This window comes from Pseudochaenichthys georgianus, chromosome 11 (genome assembly GCF_902827115.2).
Source record: "Pseudochaenichthys georgianus chromosome 11, fPseGeo1.2, whole genome shotgun sequence".
Classification (NCBI taxonomy): Eukaryota; Metazoa; Chordata; class Actinopteri; order Perciformes; family Channichthyidae; genus Pseudochaenichthys; species Pseudochaenichthys georgianus.
This window is the reverse complement of record NC_047513.1, coordinates 11,811,546-11,838,850: the sequence shown is the minus strand read 5'-3', so window position 1 is coordinate 11,838,850 and position 27,305 is coordinate 11,811,546. Positions and strand designations below refer to the sequence as shown.

At 40.9% G+C, this 27,305-nt stretch overlaps 1 protein-coding gene across 2 annotated transcripts; it reads right to left on the bottom strand.

Annotated features, from left to right (window-relative positions):
* Window positions 1–792: 792 nt before the first annotated feature.
* Window positions 793–26,176, bottom strand: ago4 (argonaute RISC component 4). 2 transcript variants are annotated; one of them, XM_034093906.1, is made up of 19 exons: window positions 25,987–26,176; window positions 19,549–19,723; window positions 19,166–19,286; window positions 18,268–18,446; window positions 17,860–17,996; window positions 16,175–16,309; window positions 14,927–15,014; window positions 14,633–14,780; window positions 14,098–14,217; window positions 13,811–13,972; window positions 11,542–11,690; window positions 11,005–11,189; window positions 10,738–10,897; window positions 9,889–10,069; window positions 9,595–9,762; window positions 9,101–9,235; window positions 8,894–8,995; window positions 8,003–8,202; window positions 793–4,828 (listed from the first exon to the last, which is right to left on the bottom strand). In XM_034093906.1, exons 1-19 carry the CDS (start codon window positions 26,003–26,005, stop codon window positions 4,720–4,722), a joined length of 2,673 nt encoding a protein of 890 aa, XP_033949797.1. In that variant the 5' UTR covers window positions 26,006–26,176; the 3' UTR covers window positions 793–4,719. The 2 variants fall into 2 exon arrangements, with proteins under 2 accessions (XP_033949797.1, XP_033949798.1); XM_034093907.1 differs by having other exon boundaries at window positions 11,542–11,675.
* Between the last annotated feature and the right edge of the window lie 1,129 nt (window positions 26,177–27,305).

The window sequence follows — 27,305 nt, the reverse complement described above, 5'->3', positions numbered from 1 at the left end:
TGCATCTTCACTGCCTAACATGGAACGACGTCAGGGCTGTAAGGAAATAAGAGATCTTCGTGTCACTTCATCTCTAAGATGACCATCGAGCTGAGGAAATGGATGGATCATTAATGTTTTACTGTTCCCAGTAATCATGGGAACCTGTTTACGGGTAAAGACTGCCATCTAGTGACAAAGTACATGCACAGAGAGACATTGTGTATATAGTCAACTACTGGACTCAAACAGTTGCCTTATTGTTGCTTTTTTTTTGGGCGATGTTTTAACATAAGGAAAGGAAAATTAACATATTAGGGGGAACACATGTCTATAAATGTAATCCATTGTACCCTGAATTGGACACATAAGCATTACCTTTTTCGTTGATATTTACTTTGAGAGGTGTTTGTGTTGTCAAACATACACTTCAAATTCCATTCAGTTGAGTTGTGCTTGATATCATTCTTATCAAAAAACAGTATTAGCTTTATCCATCGGTCCTTTAATATGGTTCATTTCAATTACATTTTCTAAGGAAAGTACCATTTTTAATGATGACGGAATATATTTTGAGGTGGTGAAGACATTTCTATTGGAACTAAGCATGCAAGAGAAATGTATCCCAACAGGGTTGTAAATAAGGAGATGGTTTTGTTTGCCGTGAGTCTTGTAATATTTCAAACTGCATTTTGCTGAGTGTGTCTGGGGTTTTCCAGAGCATTTTCAATGGAACGCCACTAAGATCGGATGTTGGGAATCCCACAGTGGCATAATATATGTATCTGTCATCAATCACGAGACCACACCAGCTCTGTTATAGGCATAAAATACCAATTTATTACTTTGCACATTAACACAAGAACTCCCTGCAGGCTAAAAAAACAAAAAACAAGGTAATTGAACATGTCACAAAATAGCAATAACAGCGATGAATGGCCCTTTGCTCAGGAGGGCGGAGCTAGAACATGCCCCGCCCTCTTACTATCGGTCAGAAAGGGATCCGTTCATTCACAAAATCGGCGCATTCCATTCACTGAATTGGAATGATCCAATTCTATGATTCTATTGCCATCAGACAATCACACACAGCTTCAGAAGACCACTAGCAGAAAAAGAAAAAAAAGTAAGAGAGCAGAGCTATAACAAACCCCCCCAAAAAAGGAACCGATAAGGGAAAACAAAATAAAATTTGAATATACAATACACAATGTCAAATTACAAATCCTTTAAGATATAACAATATATCAAAGTGAGAGGAATTTCAAAAATAATTCAAGCTCTCTATCATGGGACAGAAAGAATTATGGATCTTTTTTTAAAAAGGTTAAAAAGAGGTATTCCTGCTCCCTTGATGCCATGGGGACCCCTTCACAAAAAGGAAGTGCATTTGTGAGGGGTCAACAGAGTTGCCATGGAGACAGGAGAGCCCCCACCAAAGAGGCGTGGCCAAAAGGTACAAACCAGGAACGAGGAGACAAAATGGATGCTCGCTACGAAAAACCTGGTAAAGAGGAGAGGGGTTCAGTCTTTAACGGGCTCACGTTTGAAGAAAGTACCTCGTTTTAATTCGAACACGACGCAAAGAGCTGGGCCCCCTCCCCTCAGAAAACAGCTTGTACCTCCCAAATTACTGACATTTGTGTAGGAATCTTTAAAATGCTTCTCAGAGACTGGACAAATATTGCTAGCCTAAAACAGTCCCACTAAAATTGATAAACATCTACCCAAAAAAAGCATTTATATTTTTTTCCTTTCTCATAATAAATATGATTTTAAAAAAAGATTTTTTTCTTTTTATAAAAAGGACAATACTCTGGCATGCAGGTGAGCAAAGTCTACATTTTAGTTACTTTAAAGAAAATGTCTACATAACTATTTCACCAAATGCACATTCCCACTGATTGATACAAGCAAATAAAATAAACAAAAAAGTAAAAAAATTATAATAAAAGTACAGATACACAATAGCGAGAGACAGACAACCACAATGAGTGAATTATAGCTTTGTTTTTCCACATTTGAAAACTTGGTTAATATTGCTTTGCAATGTCATGTTACAAACAGGGAGTGATCATTGATCCGACTGCAGTTTAACAATCAAATATTGGTAAGGATTAAAAACATCGAATCATTCCCCATTACAGATGCCAGATGAATATTTAATCACAGCCCGCTTGGCTTGATAAAACTGTACGTTTTAAAAACTGATCCGCCCCCTTTGAACAAAGAGTAAAACTTATTGCATGCAATGCCTGGACAACACCCTCCACATCCCCCCCACTGGCCTCCTCATGTCCCGCCCATCTGCACCCGGCCGATGCCCACGCCTTCAACAGAAAGGTGCTCAAACTCATTCATAGTAAACCTGCTGCTTTACGGGTGGTTTATTACAAAAGGGTTTTCTCTGAGCGTCCCCTCCTGATGAGGCGTGCACGTCGACTGTCTCTCTATCCAATCGCAACACCAACCGTCACCACAGCGCCTCACAGTTCCCATGGTAACAGTCTGCCATACGGGAGGGGGTCCAAGGGCAGTGCTTATGCTTATTGTCAATTTATTCAATCCAGTGTTAAAAATGCATAAAAGTATGAAACAAACACCGTCAAATAGCAGAGACGTTAAAGGTGGGTATACTTCAAATACACACAGCAATAGAAACCGGTTTTTAAAAAAGTCTAAAAATTCAACTCATTGCCAATCGCAAACCGCTTTATAAACAAATCCCTTAATCTAGGTTTCACTCCGATTACGATCCCTGATTGTCTCCATCCGTCCGATCCAACACGACTGAAACCAGTGGAGTGAAACAGGCAGCGGCTGATCTTCATTACCAGTCGGAGTGCTACACAATACCTCAAATCCGCCGCTAAAATGTCACTCCTTTACCTTCAGAGGAAGCATGAAATCACCTGTTCTGGGGTCCTACTTCTTCCCACCGTTAGCCAGAGAGCTACAAATTAATCCCACCCTATTTACCCCCCTAACCTGCAGCTCAACAGCTGAAGTCTATTCCTGAAGTCGCACTAGTAACTATATAACTGGCTTTCACTGCAGACCATAACATTTCATCACGATAGTATCAACATTGACAACAACGATAACAACATCAATGGTAAACTACTAATTCTAAACAACAGGTTTTTTTTTAAGGATAACCACAAAACATCTTATATTAAACTTTTACAAATCTGCTTTGTTGATTCGTATGTATAAATGCATAAAGGTAAGAGAGATTGAGAGTGCCCTCTGTTGCCTAGCGTCCCGGGTCAGTGCAATGAATTGGCCAATATTAGCAAAGGAGACCTAAAAAAAACTACGTTGGTTTTCCGGCCCTTGAAACTACATCTACAAACAAAAAGAAAAGAAAAGCAACGTCCAGCAGTGTCATCATATAATCTTTCAGGTCCAAAGAAAAATAAGATCCTGCTCTTCACACAAACTGCGGGACTGATAAAGACCCTACTCTGCCTTAAATGCCTTCAGCCATTCAACAGGTCTCAATGCTGAGCCAGACCATGGTTACCACTGCTACAGTCAGACCTGACTTCACTTACTACTTGAAATGAAATAAGTTGCTTTTTTTTTCTGGGATTCAACAATGTTTTGAGGCACAAAAGGAACATCTGGCTCCCAAAACATGCGTAATCCAGATCGAGCTATGTTAAAAAAAGGTGATCCAAAGCATTTCAATTAATAAGTGACCCAGGACTGCTACAAAAAAACCCACACCCGCCTCTATGAGGCCTGATTAAGTCATATGTCTCAAAGTTGCTCTATAGATGTAAATATATGCTTATATGTACTGTATGTGTGAATATAAAAACAACAAATCTGAGGCATTTACAGCAGTTATCTCCTTGATTTCCCTTTACAATTCAGTGGCCTGCCATGAAACACACATGCACACACTCTCATACAGCAGTACATGTATATACAGATGCACACACACAAACAAACACACTCACACATACAGACTGGCGTATTCTTCGCTATGATGGGAGGAAAATAGTAATGGGCATGGACACCCAGGTCACCTCGCTTGTTAAAGACCGTTAAAAAAAAAAAAAAGGAGAAAAAGTTAAAACACGCGCTCATAAAAAGAAAAAAAATATATATATATCATTCTCAAAAAGGTCGACTCCGTCTCTGTTTCATGTAGAGTTTCCCTCCCGACCAACCACTAAACCCAAGACCTTGTGACAGATTTTTGCCCAAAGGGACTTTGAGGTAAAAGTAGATAAGAGTCCTGCTTAGCTTGGAGAGCTAAAGAGCTGCGCTGACACACACTGTGCCATCCACTCCCTCACTCAGTGTATCTTACAAATGCAAGAGAGCAGACATTCAAATAGAAAAAACAAAAACGAACTCAAAAGAAATGGCTCAACGTGTAGTATGTGCGTGTGTATGGTTTGTTTTTGTTTTTGTGCATTGGAAACCCTCTGGGTTCGCAGTGCTTGATTGCTGGTTTTTGAGGCGGCTCGATTTGGGAACGCTGGTTGGAAATTGTTCCGTGTAATAAAAAAAACCTGCTGGACTTTGGGACACAGCAGATTCCCCCCCGTCCAAGAGCCGCTTTGGTGCAGATTCAGAAAAAGTGGGAAGAGAATGAGATGGACTACAAAGAGATGTGGGAGAGGAAAAGAGAAGGACTGGCAAATAAGAGAGTAAAAGACGAAGAAAAAAGAAGAAGAAAAAGAAAGGGAATCCGCGGGTGGACTGGCTGACATGCTCGCTAGCTCAGGCGAAGTACATGGTGTGCTGGGTGTCATAGTGGATCTGGACCGCCTTGGCCAGCGCCTGCGGGTCCCGGCCGTTACTCTGGCCCGACACGTGGCTCCCTTCAGCGCTGTGAGACAGAGAGAGGCAGAGGTTACTTTGACTGTCAGGGAGGATCAAATCACAGAAATGCAGGGGGTACAGGGCACAGGGAAGAAAGCAGGGATCAGAAGCTGAGTTCTGGCAGGCAAAGGGTTCAGTGTATTTCCTCTGGAAACACATGGGCTTTGATTCCGAGTGCTTTCCCTCTCCTCTTCATTAATAATGCAGATCCTTTTAATTTTATTTACACTTTAAAACAAATATTATTAATGGCGCCGCAGACACAAAATGATAGATGTCAGATACATCCAACATGCACATCCAAAGAAGACTGGTCAACTAAACTAGTCATTTAGGTCCGAGTCGACTAATATTATTGTTGTGTAGTATTTTTAATGCTTCTGCCATGCTGAATGACATATTTAAGAAACTAATGTGCCACTTTTTTGTTAAACAAGTGTGTGTATTGCATGATTCTTTGAGAGAAAAAATAAATTAAATGATTTTCTTGTGCCTTGTTAATGTTGTCCAAAATGTTGTTTTTCTTAAACATGAATCTATTCAAAAATATTGAAACTGTTTCAATACAAATGTTGACATTAGAATTTATAGCCACTGCATTTTATCACCCTATACCAGAGTCCTGCATCGGGTCGGGTACCCGCGGGTAGTTTAATGTTTAAATCCTCAGACTTCTCCCCCGCGGGACCGCGCATAATCATAACCTCTGCAGCGCATCAGTCTGCTGCTGAGCGCGCCACATTCGAAATGGCTGAGGTGAAGATCTCTAGCGGAGAATATAGCATTTTCAATAACACTTCCTCAAGAGCGAAATCCAACGTCTGGGAGGCTGTTGGTGTCATCCCAGATGGAGAAAATAACCAACATCCCACGCTTTTTGAGACAAATAACCAACTGCGTGTGTTAGTAATTGCACGTTTTCACCGCTCATATATATATATATATATATATATATATGCGGGTTCGGGTCAGGTTGCGGATCTTGTGCCGACGGGTCGGGTCGGGTTGCGGATCTTGTGCCGACGGGTCGGGTTGCGAAACTAATTGGCAATATGTGCGGGTAGCGGGGCGGGTTCGGTATTGCACGTCGCGGGGGCGGGTGGGAGCGGGACTTGAAAATCAGACCTGTGCAGGACTCTGCCCTATACCCTCCAAAAGTGAGTTGACAAAATGTTTAAATTAGGGATGCACCGAATATTCGGCCACCGAAAATTATCGGCCGAAAATGGTTAAAAAGGCCCTTTCGGCCGAAAGGGTTTTAGCACCGAAAAAATATCACCGAATGTCAGAGAACAGGGTTACGTTGGTAACCTAACGTGTTGTTGTGATGACGTAATCAAAACGCGGCGACAAGCACGGCGCGCGACCATGCTCGCGGCTGGCTCACAGCCAACATGTCTGCCGCTTGGAGATATTTCAAAATATCAGAGAAAGAGGCGCGGATAGCGCTTTGCAAAACGTGTTCAGCTGACATTTCTCGAGGGGGTGTAACTGCAACGACTTGAACCACTTCGGGATTACTCCACGACTTGAAATCAAAACACCCGGACAAATATGCGGAGTATGATCAAATCACTAGCGCACAGGAAAAAAAAGTCCTTCCCAGCACCCCGACTCCTTCTGTGGCGGAACTTTTTGAAAAGGTAAAAAAGTTTCCCAGTGATGGTCCCAAGGCAAAGGGCATTACTCGGAAGTTAATGGAATGCATCGCCATGGATGATCAACCGTTTTCTGTCGTACAGGGCGTGCCAAGGTGGCACGCAAGTATTTGAGCGCTCCATGCACAAGCACTGACAGCGAGACTGTTCAGCGCTGCCTCTCATGTGCTTGATGAGAAGAGGAACAGACTTATGGCTGATAAAGCAGAGAAGCTACTGTTCATTAAAAAGAACCTCCCACTTTTCCTTAATAAGTAGACAAGGCTGGCTTATCATAGGCTATCATAAGCTTATCTAGTTCTACATGTCTACTCTATACCCACTTTCCTGAACAATTTTCATTGTGAGTTATAATTCACCATCTCAGGTTATCATTAGGGGGAAATGACAGCAGCACAGTGTTCAATATATTGTACTTTCGGTATCTAAATGATACAATGTTGTTTACATTGCTCATGAGGACAGACCACCTTATTTGCAGATTCTTGAAATTGTAATTTAATTTGTAATTGATTGTGGATTTTGTATCCAGTTTTCACTTTATACAATGTTTACTACATTGCTTATGAGGACAGACAGCCTTATTTACAGATTCTTGAAATTCAATTGTAATTTCATTTGTTAATAGTTACATTCATGTGGATTTATCCAGTTTGCACATTTGTATGCATGCACTTATAGGTGCATTTGTTGTTGTTGAAGGCCTGGCTGTTAGTCTTTATTTACACTATTTTGTTGTAGGCCTACTGGCCTAGATGTTTATGCAGTTTTAAAGCACCTTGGCTTTGGTCTGAATGCACTTTGTTGTAGTTATCCTACAGAGAAAAGAAAATGCACTTGACTTGGAATGAATGTACTCTATGCATTCAAAAGTGCTGAATAAATGTTTTATGGACCCGTAAAAGTTAAGTTAAGTTAAGTTAAGTTAAGTTAAGTTAAGTTAAGTTAAGTTAAGTTAAGTTAAGTTAAGTTAAGTTAAGTTAAGTTAAGTTAAGTTAAGTTAAGTTAAGTTAAGTTAAGTTAAGTTAAGTTAAGTTAAGTTAAGTTTTGCCATAATCATGTATTTTTCCATAATCAGGTAGATGAACAACATTGGTAAAAAAATGTATAAATTATATATATATATATATATATATATATATATATATATATATATTTCTATTAATCAACTGTTTCCTATTTTCGGTATTGGTTTCGGCCAAGAATTTCCCATTCGGTGCACCCCTAGTTTAAATGATTGGTTGTCCCCTACAGTCGTTCTGCATTCTTCTGCTACTAGCTAAGAAAAGGCACCGTCATGTTATAGCCTTGTCATATTCATATTACAATGAAAAATAAAATGATTAGCCTCAATGTTGTCAATTAAGCCATATCGTATGAAAATGGTTGAGAATATCACTATTTTTAAACGGTTAGAAGTTATCATGACAACACTATCCCATCGTCTATGATTGGACACAAAGCTTGAGCCGTGATGAAGCATCTTTCTTGCTCTGGAAACACAGAAACCCCTGGTGGCTCACCTGTCATGGTCTTTGTCCACCAGGTGATAGCGGGCTCGGAAAGCCACCAGCCTGGCGTAGTAGGCAGGAGCGGGGATGGAGACGGAGCGGGTGCAGCGGACGTAGGTGTGGCACAGCTGGTAGGTGAGGAGCTGCAGCTCGTCAGCAGTGAAGCAGTTGTCATCCCACAGGACGTGGTAGTGGGAGGGACGACTGGTTCCCTGAAGGAAGACGGGGAAAAACGTTTAATTCAGTACTGATCATTTAATCTGGTGTAATAATAAGCACCTTTACTTTATGACACAAAAAATAAATCATATTTATAGTAAGAAACCCCCATAGTGGTTCCTCTTAACTACACTATGCGATTCAACGTTTTAATTCACCCATATCAGAAAAACACACCAGCGGGTCAGCGTGAAATAGTTTGCACACTCTATATTGATCATGTTTTATCAAATTTAAAAATAGTTAAAAGTAAATGTATCTCTAGCTGACCACAAAAGACTCAAACTGTGCTACACAAATAGTTGCATATGTGCACAAAACTCTACAAATTTCTGTGTGCAGGCACATTTCTTTAATTTAAAGTTGACAAGTGATTTGCACAAAATGTATGTTTTAGGGGAAGTATTCATTAAAAAAAACATCTGAACCATTCTGAGTGAAGAGAGGACTCAATACCAGGCTTTTTATTTTCACAAACCATAATCACCGTGGTAACCACAGAGGACAATGGCCGTCTCTTGAAGAACATTTAAACTAATAAGAACTTTGCAACATTTCTATTTTCCTTTGTTGTGTGCATATGTACCATTACAAGACATAGACATAATGCACAGTTGCATTTTTATTTCTGATAATAAAATGCACCACAAAGAATTTCTGTTTAAAGTGTGCAAGTGTGTTTACCTGAATCCCAGCATGGCTGCACAGGTAGAAGTCGAACTCGGACGGGTGTGTGATGGTGCTGTCCACCGTGGTACCTGCTGGGACGTTACCGCTCTTCCCCACCTGCAGCAGAGGATCAATCAAGTTACATTCAAGATTTTACAAAACAATAGTTGTACAATAAGAAAAACTATTTAAAACCACACATGTAAGTAAACTCCTACTGACCCTCTCAGCTTTGTCAGAGCAGAAGAGACGGGTGTGGTGACGTTTCTGAACAACGATGTATGTGATGCCCGGCCTGTAGTCCTCCTCCAGACTGATGCAGGCCTTCCTGATGGCTATCAGCTCCGGCCACGCCACCTAGAATAGAAAAAAGTCACACAATTGAAAATTATCCAATGCCACATGTGTTGCAAGATTAGTATTGCATATAATTTTTTCTGTGGCATTTTGTTTGTTTAATTTGAACTCAAGCAGGGTGTCAGATGGGATACACTTTATTTATCCTATGACCAAGTGAGTGGGTAGGGTGCAAATATAAGAAATATGATAAAAATACAAAAAAAAATAAAAAGGTTAAAATACAAAATACATGGTTTTGACAGCCCCCTCTAACAATGACTCACAGCTGCTATGTCTGCCTTGAACACACTTTGGACTACACAAATATGGTTGAAAACATCTGGAGAAGCTTAAAGTAAATACTGCAAAGCTCTCACCTGTTTCATCTGTCCCTCAGACACACCGCCCCGGTAATAGATGATGCGTGTGGGCTTGAAGCGTGTGGACTTGTAGAACTGGATGAGCAGCTCTCGCACCATGTTGGTCAGATCCTGGATCACTTCCTGACTGAAGAGCTGCTCCTGATGAGTCGGAGGCGGAGGGCACTGTAGGAGTTAAAGTTTGAGAAATGTTACCGACTGAAGAGAGTTTGGACCATGCCAAAGTGAGGCATTCAAACTTGGATACACTGGAATGATTGAGAAAGAGTTAATAAGAGCACCGATACGCACCGCTGATACTTGGGATATGTCTTGTCTCGACGTCTGGACTCGCACCGTGGCACAGTATCGGCTGGGGTGGCCGTCCATGCTGCCCACCACCGCCGCGATGGACGGCTTCTTCCCGTCGCCTGCTGGAGGATGTGTGACGTCTGCGCCAAGGAAGATGACCGGCTGCTGGAACACAGAGGGCCTGACCAATGATAGGACACAAGAGAAGAAGAAAAACAGTTACAGAGCTGTACATTGTATTTTTTATTTAATTTCTGAACCATGGACATTAAGAACGTGGAGAATATTGTGAGAAAATGGATCAAAATATCATAATTAAATATAAACAAATATTATATTTATTAAATCAAATTAAAAATGTACTAAATAAAAGCAAGAACTTCTACATCTTTATGAAATTGTATTACTACTTGGATTCCCCTTCACCACATGATTACCAGAAGACTGTAGACATCTGACCAAACTACAATTCATATTTGTATTACTAGCTGCTGTTAGACAGTTCAACTTCTGTAATAAATCTGTAAATAACAGTGCAATATATACTACCATTTTTAAATAATATCACCTGGCTGCTATCACACTGTTTTATACATGCTACACTTCTTGTTGGTGTTTTTTTAAAAATACCACCACTGGTATCGGATGTTTATTTCTGTAACTTCTATTTTCTATCTTTAATATTTTATGCATGATTCTTAATTAATATTAAGTTATTTTTGGGTGTAACAATTCCCCTTTGTTGGCCAGATAAAGGTATTCTGATTCTGAACATTCAAAGCCAAGAAGCATGGCAGATTCCAATTTGGACTGCATCAAAGAATCTATAATAATAAAATCTGCTCTGACCTCTGGTGAGGCACCAGGACGTTGTTGATGCCCCCCAGCTTGGCGTTGATCTTGAGGCAGAGGTTGGAGAGGGTCTGAGGGGAGGTCTTCACTACGTTCTTCACCTGCACACACTGGGTCGCCATTCCAAGCAGAGTGTCACCCACCCGCTTTACCTCAGCTGGAGACAAAAACAGAGATAATCCATATCACACTTTTTGTTCAAAAACCCTCTTAATATCTGAAATTGCTTTTACTTTTCCTCCTTTACTAAAGTTAAAAGCTCACCATAGACTGGTGTTTTGCCGGGCAGGATGACCACAATCAGCTGCAGACCAACGTAAGACATCTTGAGGTGTTTGAACATGGGCTCCACGCTGTCAGCTCCTTGGGCGTATTTACAGAAACACGGCTGGCCTTGAATGGGCATCCCAGCGTCCTTTGAGATCTTTCGCAGCTGGTCAGTGAAGCTCCTGTTGAAAGGTGTAATATACTCATCAAAAATCAGCAGAATATGAGAGAGAACATCTAATCACATTCAATATAGCGGGTATAAATGTGTTAATTAATGTCATAGTCAATGTCACACATCATCCGTCATCAGTGTTTGCCAATAGTTGATGAAAATATTTAAGTCTGGACCAAAGTGGTGGACCATGTAACCAAAAGACATCCATAAAGCCATGCCGCTCGCGTGGCTTAAAAGGAAATCATGTATGGTACAAAGACCCTGCTGGCATTTACTTTCTTCTGTGACTTAACCCCCTCCATCCCTTCTTAAGTACATCTGCACAAGCCTCATGATAACATGTAAAGTTGACTTACTTTAGCAGGTCCTCTCGACACTGTTTCTGCGGCGCGAAGCAGGCCACCGCCCAGACCTTGATCTCAATGCCAGCGTAGAACTGCTTCCCCCTCATGTCCCACACGCCCTGGTTGGGCGTGGCCACGGTTTTGTTCTGCGGAGAGAGTCCCTACTCTCTTAGTCAATCTACCGGGTATTTGAGCCGATAAAACAGGTAGTACAGCCACTACTGTTTATGTTCAATCCCATAAACAGACAAACATAATGCATTAAAGCCCACCCAGCAGAAATAGACAGTATTAGCTAGACCAAATTATTACACCCCATTTAAAGGCTTCAAACTGCTTTTACTGTATAATGATTTTGTGTGTTGCCAGGTTTATAGAGTCTAGGTTGGACACTGATATTATAGCATCGAGAAATGCTGTTTGTATTGCGTCCAGTTGTTAGAGCTTCAGGAGTCCTGACATGAGCAGCAAACACAGTAGTGCATCTCTTGGAAGACGCGTCATTCGGTGAGTGCTCCTGCTTGCACTGTGGTTGTGAATACAAATTGAGAGCGCGGTGGATTTCAATTTAGTTAACAAGATTTGCCAAAGGCCATTAAGGGCTTTTATTCTCTGAAACAAGGCAACATAATGAACTACTTGAGTTGTCTGCCAAGAAAAGTTAAGAGCTTCTCCATCTCATCACAAGATAGTCTTCAGAAGATCTTCGGCAGCATTAAAGTTGCAGGATGTCTAACTACCTAATAAATTACAGACTGTCAAAAAAAGAACATACTTCTTCTCAGTGTACAGGAAATAGACTGCTGCTTCTTCAGATGTTGCACATTACTTCAGGCAGTACTCTGTTCTATTCTTTTGAGAATACTTTGATGGAACCGTTTGTCTGCCAACATCAGAAAGCCATTTCAAAATGAAAGATGCATTTCATTCATACCGAGTGATCACAGGAATGGAAAAGGCTCTCAGTCTGCATTTAAAGGCATTTCACTGGAAGCCGATTAGACTCCATATCCCAGCAGGCAAGTCGCCAAGAGAGAGCGTTGTGATAGGATCTTGGGTAAATTAACCAATAGTCGGATTTGAGCTTAGCACTGGAACATAGGAGCTTTTAGATTTTACCAAAGCAAAGTTATTCTGTAATTCTGGGAAATTAGATTTGATAATAAACTGGAAAGAAAAAAAGGGAAAAGCCTGGACCATTTTTCCCCACAGGGGGCAATAAAGTTTCATCTCATCTCAGCATCATCTACCGCTGCCTCTCAATGGGAGGGTATATTCTAGCACTTTTAGTATTTTATTTGACTTTTCAGATATTAAGTCAAACAGGCTTTTGACATGAGTCTTTTGGACAGGTTTTAATTTAATAGTGGACAGCTACGAGTCTCTGTTCAACACAAATTCTTTTGTCTAGATAAAATGCTCGGTTATGTCTTTTGTTTAGATGAAAGGCGGATTTCACATTCAGTGAGTAAACCTCAGCTTTTTGCAGTGACTTGCTCCTCATCTCTATTCCTTCACTTGCAGACAGACACTACCGAATGCTAAAAAAGTGGGAAGAAAAGTGCAGAGATGCGCAAGTTCAAGGTTGTACAGGTCTGCAAACATTTAAGTTGAATGTTGTATCGAGTCAACATCTGAAGTCATACACTGTATTTAGAGTTGTGGATGAGAAATCAGAGGAGAAGATGGTCCTGAAGGTGTTTTTCCTTATTCTATATCCTTTAATGACATCCTCAAATTTGACTTCACGTAGAAAAAAGGACTCAAGAAAGGTTTATGTCATGGCCCCCTATTCGAAATATAACAACTTCCTTTCTGAAAAACGAAAATCATGTTTTGTCCAACAAATTGGCATGGAAGGCGACTAAATAGTACAATACCCATGAGCCTCCACTGCTGTTGCTATGGAGAAGGAGCCAATCAGCAAAATTCATCTCAAATTCAGTTGGCATATAAAGCAAGTCAATTAACAGTAGGATTCATAGTTCAAATCTCACATTTCATTTATTAACACTTCTCTTCTCGCTTTGCAACGCTACTGTTTGAGGTTATATTATTGAGTAAATGGTACAGCCCATTTCAATTTCGAAATAAAGTATTTTATTATTAATCTTTCTCCATTTTGTTCAGTAATGCGCTGCTGAATTGTGTACATCATAAATGATCCACTATTTCTGCAAGCTTGGACCCACACCCATTTCCCCAGCATTCACCCTGATGCCCCCTGTCCAATCCCAGTCAGTCGAGCTCCCCAACAGTGTCGCCCCACCCCGGTACTCACCCTGCCGCAGTCTCTCCCTGTGTCTGTACTGACACGGCCCCCGTACTGCAGCATGGGTGCAGGAAGGACCCTCCCCGTCACCTCCGTCATGTCATTGTGAACCACGATGCCAAATTCCTTCAGGTAAGGGTCTGGGCCCCCAACCATGCTGTTACTTTTGACCTGGAAAACGAGAAGAGGTAAGGAAAAGAATGACACCAAAATGGGAATGACAAATGCAGAACAAGTTAATTTGTCTTGTGGATTTCTCCCTTTATTCAGTATAAAGAGCTTCAAATCCCACTCACCAGTCGGCTGATCTCTTCTTGTCTGTCGGGGGCGGAGCGAGCTGTAGCTTTGATCATGGTGGACGTCTGGTTGTCTGTCAGTTTCTTGATACATCGCTGGCCTGCTACTATGTTACAGACCTAGAGAGCAGGAAGACACATTTCATTAATCCACATAATATCAATTATTTTAAATGTCTTAAATCAACTTTAGTTAGATATATATATATATGATACCATACAATCAATAAGATTTTATATAAACTTGCTCTGTGGATTTATTGAATTACTGATAAACCACAACTCAATAACTCATTTCTATATCTCCGTAAAGGACCTTTATCTTTGAGATCTTGGAGCTACACCCGGTGTTGTTTTATTGCGTTTTGTATCTGGTTGTGAGACTTGTATGAATGCATGTGTAAAATGGAATAATAGCCGTTCCTTCGACTCCTCGTAAAATAAATGAACAAATCAATTGGCCAACAAACAAGTGTTAGTCGACTAAAAATGTCTTAAGTGGAGGACAGCCCTTTAAGAGCAGCCTGTTTCTCACCTCCAGGGGAAGGTATGTGTGCTTCTGTTCCTGTCCTACTTGCAGGCAGGGTAAATGTGGATATTTGAGCTGCAGATTGTACTTCTGCTTGAAATACTGAGCTACGGTACACTCCATGGCTTGGCCGTTCTCAAGTTGTAAGGGGAACCTGTGAAGGAAAGAAAAAAATGATTAAAGTTGCATAATTTGTAAATATTGTACAATCCTGCGACTTTTTATTTGATAAAAGTACACACACAATGTGTCCTGTGCTGACACATGAAGGTGAATAAAGTGATGAGTGAAGGCTCTTACGTTTGGTGGCTGGCAGGTCGTCTTGTCACGTTGCACACACGGTACTTCCTCTTCATTTGACCACAGTGTGTGACCTCAACTTTCAAACCTGTGTAAAATCAAACAACAACGGTTACAGAGGCATGGGGAGAGGTGCTGCCATGTGACGACTAGCTACAATTCGAAATGTTAAGATGGTGTAACTGATCTTTTAAATTGAGCAGGCTGGAATCGCACTCGTGTTTCTTTACTGTTGCTTTCAGGCCATGATAAAGACAAATGCTGACAAGACAGCCTAACTTAGCGTACAGCGTGTATAAGCAGGTCTTTAGTTTCCCTTTACACATTTGTTTCAACTTGGCTAAAAACATAAACCAGAGGACAATTTAGAGAGCTTACAAGTGTCTGCCGTAGAACATGTGGTATTGAAATGTCACCCTCTCAAGCATATATGGTGCTTCTGTGTATTTGCAATAACAGAAGTAAATACCAAAGAGAGACTGAAGTTTTCAGAACTTGGAACGCGAGTATTTTCTTGTTTTAAAATAAATTGTGAGTTAAAAGCCTTAATCAGGAGATTCGCTATGAATACTTGTGTTAATCGCATGTATTTGTGATTTGAGAAATACCGTCCTTTGTCACCGAGGTTAAAATCAATGATTTAAAGGCTTTATTATTATTTTAGCTACAGCGTCGTTTTGGCAATGAAAGTCTTAAGTCTCAGGCTCCTCCAGCAATGCAACATACGAAACAAAAATAAAATCACATGAAATGGTTCAATAGACATAAAAGTGCAGGCAAGTTGCAGGAATAAGAGAAACACATACAAATAAGAGATTAGGTTGAAGAAAATGTTAAATATTGTACAGTAGAGTAAATACTGTTTATGGATATGCAATACAAATGTTTAGCATTGGTAAAGGCTTAGCTGTGTGTATTGTGGTGGGTATACAGCATTATTATGCATGTGTGCAAGTTTACACACTGCATCAAAACAAACACCTATCTGTGAGGAATCTAGTGAGGAATGTGATGCACTGAGTCACACAAGTTGTGTTTCTAATGTCTGGAAATCTTTAGGTAAAGGTGTTGCATAGTGTGTGTGTGTGTGTGTGTGTGTGTGTGTGTGTGTGTGTGTGTGTGTGTGTGTGTGTGTGTGTGTGTGTGTGTGTGTGTGTGTGTGTGTGTGTGTGTGTGTGTGTGTGTGTGTGTGTGTGTGTGTGTGTGTGTGTGTGTGTGTGTGTGTGTGTGTGTGTATTGAATGCTCACCTCTTATTTCCTTGGTGAATTTGACACGCTGCGAGTCAGTGAGAGGTTTGGTCTGTTCGTTGATGTTCTGAATATCTAGCACCTCGCACATGAACTCTATCACAGGCTGAGCGCGGTAGAAAGCTGTTGCTGACACTGAGGGGAAGAACAGATATGAAAATGATTCAGCAAATTAGGTACAAATCAAATAGTACAAGCAGACAACATGAATACTTAGGAGTGTAAACCACAGAGAAAGGCTGGCCAAACAAGAAATGGGGAATGAGGATGTAGCGGCAAAAAAGAGCTTTATGAAATGTCTTGTAGCCGTAATGAATGGGCCAAATGAACACATTCATAACATCCACTGACTGCTAATCTTCTTTCCACAATATAATTAAGTAGATACCAGCAAAATAAATCACACATCAGGAGCTTTGTTTGTAAAGTATTCACAGTAGACAGTTTGTCTCACACCTCTAAACTACACCTTCAATCTCAATAAAAAAAAATCTTAAAGGTCCCATGTCATGGCCATTTCTACTGATCATAATTCCATTGTTGAGGTCTACTAGAATAGATTTATATTGTTCAATGTTCCAAAATCACATTGGTTTCTCATACAGCATCTCTGTATAGTATGTGTATTCACTCTCTGTCCTACATGGCTTGTTGGAGCTCCTGCCCCCCCCCCCTCTCTGTTCTGATGAGTCCACCACCGTTACAGCGGAACATCAGTGTTTATGGTTTACAATGGCGTTAGCAACCAGGAAATGACACCAGTAAGGACAAACAGATGAGAATGCTGCGTGGGGTCTGGGTGCCGTGTTGGCGGGACGTTGCGCGGCTCTCTGTTGTGAGGAGCGGACAGTGTGAGCTGTATTACTGGTGTCGTTTCCTGGTTGCTGCGTGGGGTCTGCGAGACAGCGAAACATTGCGAAACTCAGCCTGAGCACCATGGACGCGGGAAGGGGGGTTGCTGAGGGGGCTGCAGCTAGCACCCGCACCCCCAAACGCACCTACAGTGTAAGCTCGCCACAGTTTCGCCGCTGCGAGGCTCCAATAGCGCGTCACAGTTTCAGGGCTCTGAGAGTGTGTGTGTGTGTGTGTGAGGAGCTCCACGGATTGGTCCATTTGGGTATGGTCACGTCACTGTACCCAGCAAGAAAAAGAGAAATGTCCAACGAGGCCTTCTGGGGCAGCACAGACAGGTATTTTCTGTGTTAGAGTTTTACTCGCTACAGGGTGTACTTTGAGGGTTTGTGACTTTGCAGACCGTTTAAATGCATAAAAAGCTACGTAACACAAGGGGACGGGTAATAACCAGAAAAGCATGACATGGGACCTTTAAAACACCAAAAAGCATGATGGGGCAACTTAAATGAGTGTTCAGACCAATAACACTCCTGTGGTAAAGAAAGGACAAGGTAATGCTGCTGCGACTTGGAATTAGTTACAGATTGATTCCGGTCTATCGGAGCTAGTCTCTTCAAGTGTTTGAAAGAAAATGTCTAGTTTTATTTTTGTCATGCTATGATCTGAAAGTTCTCTCTGTAACTGTAATTTGTTTTTATATCTGAAACTTTGTTTAATGTGCTGCTGCTTGTCTCGGCCTAGGACACTTTTAAAAAGAAGATTTAATTTATCTCAAAGAGGTTAAATAAATTTAAAATTAATCACATCTGAAGCCCATCCGCTCCACTTACCATCGATGTTGAGCATCATGTTCCACATGGCAGGACGGACAGACTGATGGAAACCAAACCACACCTCCCTGCCTCCACCCAGAGGATGATAGTAGCCCTCCGGAGGGGAGAAGAACGAACGCCCCACAGGAGTATACCTGAGCGCACAAAGACAGCAGTTTGAATAATGAACCAATCCACAGAAACTCATATCTCAGGAAAGCAGTGCCCTGTAGTTCAGTTGCTACGAAAGCTGCTGAGAGGGAATCAATCGCAGGAAAATGCAATTTCATCGTAATATAATTAGATCTCGGAGACGCAAGACAGCAGGAAATTAAGTAATAGACAAATAAGAGATAAAAAGCAATAACTCTGCCAACAAATGTGGAAAATGTGATGTGTTGTGGGAAATGTTATGAGTGTCGGTACCTCATGGAAGGCAGGTGCCGCGTGATGACATCCAGAGCCTGGACCGAATCTTCGGGGACCTCGTTGTGACCCGACAAAGCTTCCAGCAGATTCTGAAGACTGACCACCGACACCCACTGCAGAGACACCTTGAACGTCTGATCTTTCCCCTCACCCGGCAGAGTCACCTCCAGATCCACCTGAAGAGGGAGAGGAAAGGTGAGAGACAAATAATTAATGTTTGGAAATGGATTGGAGAGCAGGTGACAGGGAGAGATTGAAGACAAAGTAGATAAGGAGATCAACACAGAAGAGTCCTTAAATAAGTTTGTCTTTAACATTAACATAGATGTCCAAACCTTACATTATCTTACAGCTTTCAACAAATAGAAAGAAAATGGGGAAAGTGGACCTAATGTAAAAGTGGTACAATAGGAGGCAGATTTCTTACATTTTACTCTGCTGTAACTAAGAAAAGGTTAAGATGTTATGGTTAATAAAGAGGTTAATGTCACTTTCCATCTATATTGCAATGCAAGTATTTGAATAAAAACAAACTATTAAAAAGCCTGACAAAGCTGCTGTAAATGGAACAAGTACGAAAACGTAAGACCATTTAGATTAGAGCTCAGTCTAGTAATAGTCCTAATAAATCAGTACTGCAGCTCGTGGTCCAGCCTTTCTACGCTGACGCAGCAGCAAACTTCAAATCAACCTGTTGACTCGCAACCTAATCCACTGAAGCCTGCCGCCTTGTGCTCAAAATATGGACATATTAAGTTCAATTAAACCATTTTTCATTTTACATACTTTTAGAGACAATTGCGTGTAAACGTCTTTCTTGTCTGTCTTTTAAAGACACACAAGTTCATCTTTGTAAATGCTTGTGACACGAGAGTCGTGTGTTTGAAATACCAACCCTGTCTCTCCCGATCGGCAGAGGATGTGCCGTGTACATGTTCCTCTTCCCATCGTAGCCCGGCTGTCGGTCTCCAAAGATCTGCATCTTGAAGTGCCGCACCATGGTGTCCACCACCTCCCTGGAAGACAGGTACAACAGGACGGTGAGACAAAAATACATTTCTGGAGACAACATTTATAAGAAATGATCATCGAGTTTTATAATGCAATAAAACAAGAAGCTTATTTATCTTAATTTTTAGCATATCGAGCTTCTGGCACTTACGAGACAAGTTTCATCATGTGCAGTCTGTTATGATAGCTAAAGATGCTATTTGGATTTAAACATTTTTATATATTTAAGACATAATGTGCATTTTGCTGTTGTTGGTGAGTATTTACCTGTTAACCCTTCGAGGCCGTTTCTCAGGCTTAATGTCGATATCATAGTGATAGACATCAATCTTGGGAATCTGCACCTGGAAGTGGTTTGCCAGGAGCCTGATGGGTTTCCCCACCGTGCCGAGACCGGGACGCCGCGGAGGCTGGAACAGAGAGGGAGGAGGGGCCGGCGGCCCTGGAGGAGGCATAGGGAGAAAGAAAAGAAGATTGTGAATCACCAGTCTTGGAGGTAAATAAGGACTTTAAGTGACATGCCACTGCTTTTCATAAGAATACCTGAAACAACTCTTAAAATGTTAAATGAATTCCACATTAGTCATTACCTCCTCTTAGTGAACACTAAACTTTAGAAATGCATGGATTCCTCCCCACAAAAGAAAGCTTCACATAAAGCACTTTTGGCATTTATTCTGAAAGTGAACAAAGGTAGCGACACAGAGTGTGTGTGACCTTATCCCCGCAAGAAAACGTCATCAGAGAAAGCATAATGTGTGTGACGCAACGCAAATATCGTTGCAAACCATCTCATCAGTGACACCTGCTTGAATGCACTGAAATGGTCACAGACCCGGAGGCGCGGATACACGTCTTGATTGATCCGGGACTCTGGCCTCTGACCTACATGGGTCAACAAGGGGGCTGGCGAAACAATGACCTCCAATTATCATTTGGGCACCGCCCCCGCCAGCCCCACCCAGACACACAGGGCACCCACCCCCTCACGCCGAGACAAAGACGGAGCTCCTCTCAGACAGACAGCAGCAGGGACATATGGAGGGGTGACACACAGAGGGTCTGGGATTACTGTTACACACACACACGCACATATCACTCACATACACATTACATAGTGAATACACAGGTACCTAAGACAGGTGTGGGGCTTATGAGGATTGTGTTGTAGCACAAAGAGCTGCAGGCTATGGGGAACAAAACACCTTGAATGCAGCCTTCAGTTTAAATCATGACATATATATTCACTCAAGATCTCAGCTTTGACTAGAATCAGAAACAGGTCTGTTGCCAAGTAGGCATACGAGGAATTTGCATTCTGTATGGTGCAACATAAACTATCTCAAAGAAAATATATTGTAAGAAAAGGACCAAAACATGTAAACATAAACTCTTTTACACATAAACCCTACTTGTTTGCAATTACATGGATGTGAAGGAGGCAGCGTGATGCCATCTGTTTAATTTATTTTGGCAGAGCATCCTTCAGAGGTATCCTTCAAAGAGGAAACGCACGGAGTTCATCTTTGCTTTGAATTTTGGGACTTAATAAATACATATATATATATATATATATATATATACATATACATATACATATACATATACATATACATATACACATATACACACACAGACAACATTAAAACAACATTGGGATGGTGGCATTGAAGGAGGTTGGAGAAGGCCGCTCACAGCTTTTGTTAACTGACAGCTAGGGGACTGCGGGGGTCCTCCAGAACACTACGCTCCCACACGCTCCAGTTAGCAAGTGAAGCGCGAGAGCACGGACAATCGGGACCCTCCCCATCGCTTCCTGAGAACACGCTTCCTAACATGCCCTGTTCTAGCGTGGGCCCCAAATCACCTCCCCTTGCCCTCAACCACCCACTCCTCCATCACACATCAGCTTGATTGTATGTATTATACTACCACTCGGCGTTTCTACATCATTATTTTGCTCACGATACCAAATAAGAATACATTCGTGGCATTTTTCTTTTCTTCATCACGACTTGGATTAAAACCCATTTTATGATTCACCCCACTTTGTCCTACTGGCCTTACCGATGGAAACAAAAGGTGCACAGAGAGCGCCGTTTGTATAGTTCTACATTATGCATCACAAGCACACTAAAGCATTTCAAGTGCATTGCAAGCCAATAGTATTTCAAGTGCATAGCATAGTGACTAAAGGGAGCTATACAAGCGTAACACAACATTCTGTTTTCGGTTGAATGCACGTAGAGTGGAGAAAAAAAACTTTAAATAAGTGCAGTTTGATAAAACACCACAACCTCAAGCTACACAAAAAGGACCAGAGTTGAGACTAAAGCTCCTTTTTACAAGTCTGACCTTTCAAAAGAAAGCTCATGCAAATTGCAGAACTGCTGGGCTCAGGGTTTCTAGAGGGATTTCTATCTTTTTAATGCGACAGAAAACGTAAATGATGACCTTTTCTGTTATTTTGTAATTTGTGTAATTTCTACTTTTATCTTTAAAATAAAATAAATGTATCCATGCTACTGAACTACTACTAAGCTATCTTTGGGTCTTTACTTGCTGTAACACATGTACATTTCCCCTCTATTCTGATACAGATTTTTATCATCGCTTCATTTGACATGCTCGACAAGATGTCAGGATATATTGAACATTTGCTTGACCAAGAGGCTAAATGCCCAAACTAATATATACACACAAGGATCTATTTACAAGCAGAAAATAGTATATACTTAGCAAAGCAACAAACAGTTAACTAAATATCTGAAGATTGACAATCAACACATCTTCTAATGGTTACAGCTCTGGATCATACCATTCAAAGTATGAAAGTATGGTGGAACGAGTGGACAGGGGTTTCCCCTTATCTCTGCTGGCGTACATTTTGCTGTGTGTAAGCAGCAGAGAGAGTCGGAGGTCTTCCTCTTCCACTTCCACCAAAAGCAGAGCTGTACCTAAATATAGCCTCCTCAGCTGCCACACTACTACACTTGGATATGCATGTGTCCCAACATAAAATGTCTGAACTCATCCTTCCTCCACTTCCTGTCTGCTCACCACAGCCAACACCGCCTAACCAGACTGAGGGGGGAATGATTCAAATGCCAATTATTTAAGTGAATAACTTGTTCAGTTTATAAAATGTATTTATGTCCTCAAGCCAAAGGTAATGTCTTCAAACTGTTAGTCAGACAGACCGTCCAAAACCCACACATAATCAGTTTGCTCTCCTTTAAACTGAAGAGAAGCAATCTATTCACATCATCCTGCAGCCAGAGAAAACATTTGTCGAGTTTGTTTTAAAGATAACAAATGAAATAATTGACTAAAATATCAACAACAAAAGCTGTCTTTCTTGTATCCTATATCACAAGAGTATCAAATCATCTCACTTGAGAAGCTGAAACCGGAAAATGTTTGGCTTTCTTTAAATTATCATTCTATCCATTGACTAACCAATTACAAATTCATGTTTTCAGCTCTAACTAAACATAAAAACTAAAGATCAAGATTGCAAAAACCAACCAGCATGGGTATGTAGATCCAAATAAGGTAGTGTTTGGGGCAAACGTTGGGTCACTTCAGTATTTTGTAAGAGAAAAAAGCACTTGTCCTACATTCATGTGACAGAGAATATTTCAGCAGACCAAACAAGATGCGCCCAGGCAAGCAGACATCAAAAAATTCACCAACAGCCCCTAATATGACAAAATTCATGAGGAACGTCACATTAAGATTGAGGCCATGCAATATCACCGAGTGCAACTTAATCAGAAATGTTATTAAAGCTACAAATATGCAGAACATTTTGTCCAGAAGACGCCAGCTCCTAAGTGATGTATTCACCGAATACTCACTTCTTTCTTTGTCACAAGCATATTTTGATAAGAATGTATGATCTTTATGCCAAGTGTGTTTATACATTACTTAGCAGTGAAGCATATTGAGTTGATTTGTGAACCTTTTTTATAAATAAACATTTGAATAAGATCTAGGTATCTAATTTGGAATCCTGCAGACTTGTCAAAAGTCACATTTTAACAACTCATGGAGAAAAAGAAAGCTGCCAAAATGAAATGATACTTCTTCTCGAAGTGACACCGAGCTGCAGCTACTTTGAGACAAAGAGGAAGTGAAATTAGCTTTTCTTGCCGTGGAAGATGACAGATGCACTAGAGCCAAGCAAGTGTTTCTGCTCCTTATGTAATCCAAGTGCATCTTTTAGATAAAATAGACCAACAGATTCAATAAGCAACCCAACATTACAAACAAAATTCAAGATTATTTTTTACTTTCCACTGAGTGAATGTATAAAAAGATGAAATTGTGTGTGGTGTACTAACATTAGAGGAGAGAGGTTTTACTACTCGTGCACTGTAGAGGCTTGTAATGCTATGCGTGTCCAAGGTAACCACAGTGAGATCAAGCAGAGAGTCGGCTGGGCTTAAACTAAGCAGGAGGAGGATGATGATGATGATGATGATGATGGCTCGGCCTGGTGATGAGTCAGAGACTAACAGCAGGGGAGTGTGCTGACGCCTACACCTGCAGCCACCTGATCACAATACTACGCTAGAGGAGGAAAAAAGGACCATTCACAAGAAGGGAATATCTGCCACTCGGTGAAGAGAAGCTTAATGTATAGCTGGAGCTACAGGTGCAACTCATCCAACTGATAGACCAGAAAAGCTATATTCTGTAATCAAATAAATGTCACCTCTTCAGTTAATTTTCAAGTGAATGCATTCCTTGACTGGCAGTGGATCAGCTAAATAACACGCATATCCAGTCTATGTGTAACAGCTCATGATGGGATTAACGTTAAACATACCTACATTTGAGCAGTTATAGTCTTCATTAATTAACCTACGGGCTTTTGCCTTTTCCCACCAATCGATGCGTGTGTGTATTCATGCAATGGAGTCATACTTTTCCTAATAATTGTGAATTTCTTGGTCATGTGTAACATTTTCAGCGCCAGCGGGCTCATCTTCGCATCAGTTCACACCCCCTTGAGTTAACTGTTGCCTCTATTTACGAATTTCCCGTGACAATATGTGTGTATTTGTGTCAGCTGCTTAAGTTTGGATTTTAACACCACTTCAACAGTTTCAACTAAACAGAACAAAATAACAGGTTAAATGAGCTGCTCTGTGAAGACACCCCAGACCTACATCACTCACTGTGACACACTACATGATGGGGAGCTTTCTAAAGAACTCCAGCCACAAGTGTGTCATTCTAACAGGGTTTGACATTATCTTCAGTTTGTCTATGCACATTTAAAAAGCATACAGCATCCTTTCTTGTAGTGCTTTGCTAGACGTACAATTAAAAGTGTGATCGTATTTTGATCTTGTCAAAGTGTAATGCATCCTAGTCAAGGCAATGACTGTGAAAGGTCTGAGAATAGTACTGCTGTATCCCTGCTTATCATTACAAATGTGACTAAATAGTGTGTATAGCAAGCCTAAATCCACACTCCACCTTGCAAGGTAAGAAATGATGAATGACTAAAAACTATAATACTAGTCCGCCCTGAAATATGTTGTAATACAGGTTACAGATACATGTGTCCTGCTGTTATCAAAGATGATAATTGATGGCTTGTACTGATTATGGTGGCACTTACACCTGTGGGTGGTTGTACACTATTGTTGTCTCCTTATATTCCAGTGTGGTGTTGGCATCTAGCTTATACTACCATCTTTCTTACAGAGCATGTGGACAATGTGTGTGGACATGCAAGCTCTTCAATAGCTGATAGCTGCACTTAATTCGTTGTGTGATAAGGGCTAGTTTCACCATCAAAATGAGGAAACGATTTGTCTATGTTGAAAAAAACAGTCATTTTGCAATAAGAATGCATTGTATCACTGGGTGGTCAGGTGTATGTCTGCCATATCTCCGCACGCTTTATCATTTGGTTACTGCATCGCTGCAAAATAAGTGCCTTTGTTATCATATAGGGGAATATTATGGAGCTGGCCTGCAGATCTGATCGATAAAAGCGCCATCCATCCCTTCTCATACGCATGGCACTTTAACCAATGACAGCCTCGCATAAAACCAGTAAATTATGAGTCACAAAACATGCTCCTTCAACGCTTGTAACGTGCGTTTATTTTGTTTCCCACCCATCGCTGTCATCTAGTACGGAGGGCAGCCCGAAGAGACGTACTGTTCCTGATGGCGATGGTACAAATGTAGATGGTTTCGCAGCAATAATTTGATACAGGTAGCATATTTCGACGTTATTGTGTGGTCTTGGTGTAGGAATTAAGTCGTATTGTGTGAGCAAAGACAAACACGTCGAAAACAAACAACGTAAACACACTACGACGCGGAAGGGAAGGAAGGAAGGTCCTGGTTAAATCCCCACTCACACAATGCCAGCTCCGACACGACGGGCAGAGTGCTTCAGAGAAATATAACCGCGCAGACATTACTGAATAACCGTTTTTAAACACCAGCCCTCCTCGTACATACACAAAACGTGGCTCCCGCTCGGTGTAAATAAAGCCCGACACACATATACAGCGCAAACACACACACGGGCTGGGCCTCGGTTTGTTTTCCCGTCAGAGCGTCAAGGCCTCGCTGCAACCGCGGCCCCCAGTGATGCGACGCATTTGCGCAACACGCTCCCCACACACGGCCATCTCTCCCCGCTGCCTGCTGTGTGTCTCTCGTATTTCTTACCCGGTCCGAGCGCTTCCATTTCGGAGGCCTCGTCTCCTTCCGTCTCTGTCCCGGCCTGGCGGCTCCGTACCGAGGCTGAAATTGGGGGCGGTATCGCGAAGCTTAATGTGGCTAATTTAAGAAAAGGGAATAAAGATAGATGCGTGGATGACTGCTGAGTGAACTAACCGACCCAAGCCACCGCCGCTGCTGCTGCTTCTGGGGATTTGTAAGTGCGCATGCGTCAGTTAGAAACCTTTGAGTACGATGTGCGCATGCGTAATTTGCTGTACCGCACTAGGGGTGGGCGTGCATCATGGTCATGGATGTATAATAAGAAGGGGTGCATGTATTTAAATGTTTACTTGTATAAATTATATTCATGGATTAAAATCATTAATGCATTTTTGTGTTTCTCTTATGTCAACATTGTAATTAATAAAAGTCATTGGTTAAATGTTGTTAGTAACTTCACACCATTGACTAGAATACAGTCACACAACATTAGACAGAAAGTAGGGGAAAGTTACCAAATTAGGTTTAAAAAGTGAATTGGTTCTCAATGTGTTACTAAATTAAGGGAATACTGAATATCTTGTTTAAGAGTAACTACTTAATTGAGCAGGGCTTTACTTGAGTATTTTTTTTGTAAAGGATATTGCAATAAGCCTACTTCAAGGTTAAAGGTTCAAGGCTTTTATTAGTCATACGTCAAGTGTAGTTACAACGATGAAAATCTTAGTTCACAGGCTCCTCCAACAGTGCAACACAATAAAACAGATAAACAGAAAAAAAATAGTGCAAGTAAATAAATACAAAAGGAAAAATAGTGAAATAGTGCAAGTGATTGGAATGATATATTAGATAAATATATAGATACCTCGACTCAACTGGCTGTAACTTTAAAGTAATGCTTACGGATTGATTAATTGATTTTATCCAATTATCGCCTATAGGCTAAATACGATTCTTAATTGTTTGCATAATGATTTATTTTTCGTTTGGTGTCTTAGCCTTTGTGATACAGTTTATGATATATTGTGATACAGTTCTTATTTGCTTATATCTAAGTACATTTCGTAATTCAGGAATGTTGCATTAATCGGTTAAAAATGTGTTACTGTTATGATGGTCGAAATGGATCTTAGCAACTGTGTACTCTTGGAGTAAAATATAACAAAACATGTGGGAAATACAATAAATATGTTGTATGTAAAATGTTTATCCAAAAAATAACTAATAAGTATTTTGCATAAATTCAGTAAACAGAAATAATATGTTTTCTCCAGCCTATGGTCCTGTCTTTATTTACTTTGAAGATAACACTGACTAAGAACAAT

Excerpts from the sequence above, each read along its gene's own strand:
- ago4 (XM_034093906.1), bottom strand. Across the intron at positions 16,310-17,859 it reads CATGATGCTCAACATCGATG|TGTCAGCAACAGCTTTCTAC; the intron begins GTAAGTGGAGCG and ends TCTTCCCCTCAG. Across the intron at positions 15,015-16,174 it reads ATTCACCAAGGAAATAAGAG|GTTTGAAAGTTGAGGTCACA; the intron begins GTGAGCATTCAA and ends GATTTTACACAG.